This window comes from Fibroporia radiculosa (genome assembly GCF_000313525.1).
Source record: "Fibroporia radiculosa TFFH 294 genomic supercontigs, scaffold2879, whole genome shotgun sequence".
Lineage (NCBI taxonomy): Eukaryota > Fungi > Basidiomycota > Agaricomycetes > Polyporales > Fibroporiaceae > Fibroporia > Fibroporia radiculosa.
In genome coordinates, this window is record NW_012133664.1 from 1 (window position 1) to 1,466 (window position 1,466).

At 48.2% G+C, this 1,466-nt stretch overlaps 1 protein-coding gene across 1 annotated transcript; it reads right to left on the minus strand.

The window, feature by feature from the left end:
* Positions 1-571: 571 nt before the first annotated feature.
* On the minus strand, positions 572-1,231 carry FIBRA_08779 (uncharacterized protein; the record flags this gene model as incomplete). The annotated part of the gene is made up of 4 exons (XM_012330401.1): positions 572-754; positions 815-844; positions 970-1,096; positions 1,173-1,231. 4 exons carry the CDS (start codon positions 1,229-1,231, stop codon positions 572-574), a joined length of 399 nt encoding a protein of 132 aa, XP_012185791.1.
* Between the last annotated feature and the right edge of the window lie 235 nt (positions 1,232-1,466).

A 1,466-nucleotide genomic window follows, 5' to 3' on the forward strand; every position in this document is an offset into this window, starting at 1 on the left:
ATCATCTAAGCGCTATAGATAAGATAGACGCCATGAAATTCTGTGACAGCTACTCCGAGTCACTGTCACCCCCATCATGTGTCCTCATGCACAATGTCACACATTCATTTTATTCTCCTAGATTGTGCAATTCTACACCAAATGTCATGGTTTATTGGGTGAAGTTGAATGCAAATAAGCTAGCTATGTAGTGTGGATAAATTCATTATTTAATCTCTTGCAGAGTCTGTGAAATCCTCAAAGTAGGTAGAATTGGGTATATATCATGTTCTCAAAACCTCAATTGAAGGCCGCTCAGCCCCAAGTGTTTTTAGCATGTAGTTTAATAGAGTACAAATCAAATGTCAGGTAGTTGATTATATCCATTACCTAAATCAAGAGGAAGAGTGAGTGTCTCAAGGAACACCGGTGTCCCGAGGACCACTGAAACACTATATCCCAAAATATTGCCTTGGGTTTCTGCTTTGATGTTATGTCATTCAGATATTTAATGAGCCTACGGACAGGAGCATCTTTCGTTCATTTGATTTCACAGAATACACATCTACTACTCTCGCGTATTAGGATGTAATCAGTCAAGCTCCTCAAGCAGCGCTCGCAGTAACAATGCACGCGTGTGGAGATCCTCGCGCTTGCGTTGCGAGAGACGCAACCCAGGAGCTGGCCGAGACTGATCTACCGGCGGTTTATACTGGTGCGAAGCAAAATCGCCGTTGCGATTGTTGCGATTGCGAGATCGCGATTTGTCTGGGGGCTGCCAGCGGAATATCTTCCTGTCAGTGCAATGCTGGCAAGGACAGCAAGGATTACATACCGGCATGCCATTATCAGAGTCCGCGGGCTTCTAATTGTAGCGCAAGCACCACACATGGGTAGTAGTACGCATGATCAGCCGAAGATCAGGTAAACAACACGACAGAGTATCTGCTTGTGAGCGTAATTCGAGCACGGAGAACCAAAACTACGCACTATCGGCTTACTGAATGTATTGCCACGGCGGAATATGGCATCCGCGCCATACGCGTTGCGGGCCGACACATACGGTGCGAACTCCTCGCGCGCATATAGGTCGGTATAGGATGGAGAAGGGGTGGCACTGCAAATCGCAAGCATGAATAAGCCACGCTTCACCAGAAGGCAGCCTTTGGATGGGGAAGCGTCATGGGGCCTACCTAACAAGAAGAGGTGTAGCAACAGCGGCAGCAGCAATAAGAGTGGTCGTGGCACGCATAGTCGTAGAAGCCAACAATGAAAGGCGTAGCAAGAATTGGGCAGAGTCGTGTACTCCGAAACGAAAGGAACCAAGGTCAAGCTGGGGAGAAAGACGAGCTCATTTAGAACGACAGTCAACCAGGGTCCTGCATGGCTGGTATACTCACTATCCAGTACCTGAGCTTGGAGTTGGCGAGCGCACAGAGATCGTCCGAGGGCTGGGGACCGAGCGGCTGGTCCAGTCCTCTTATATC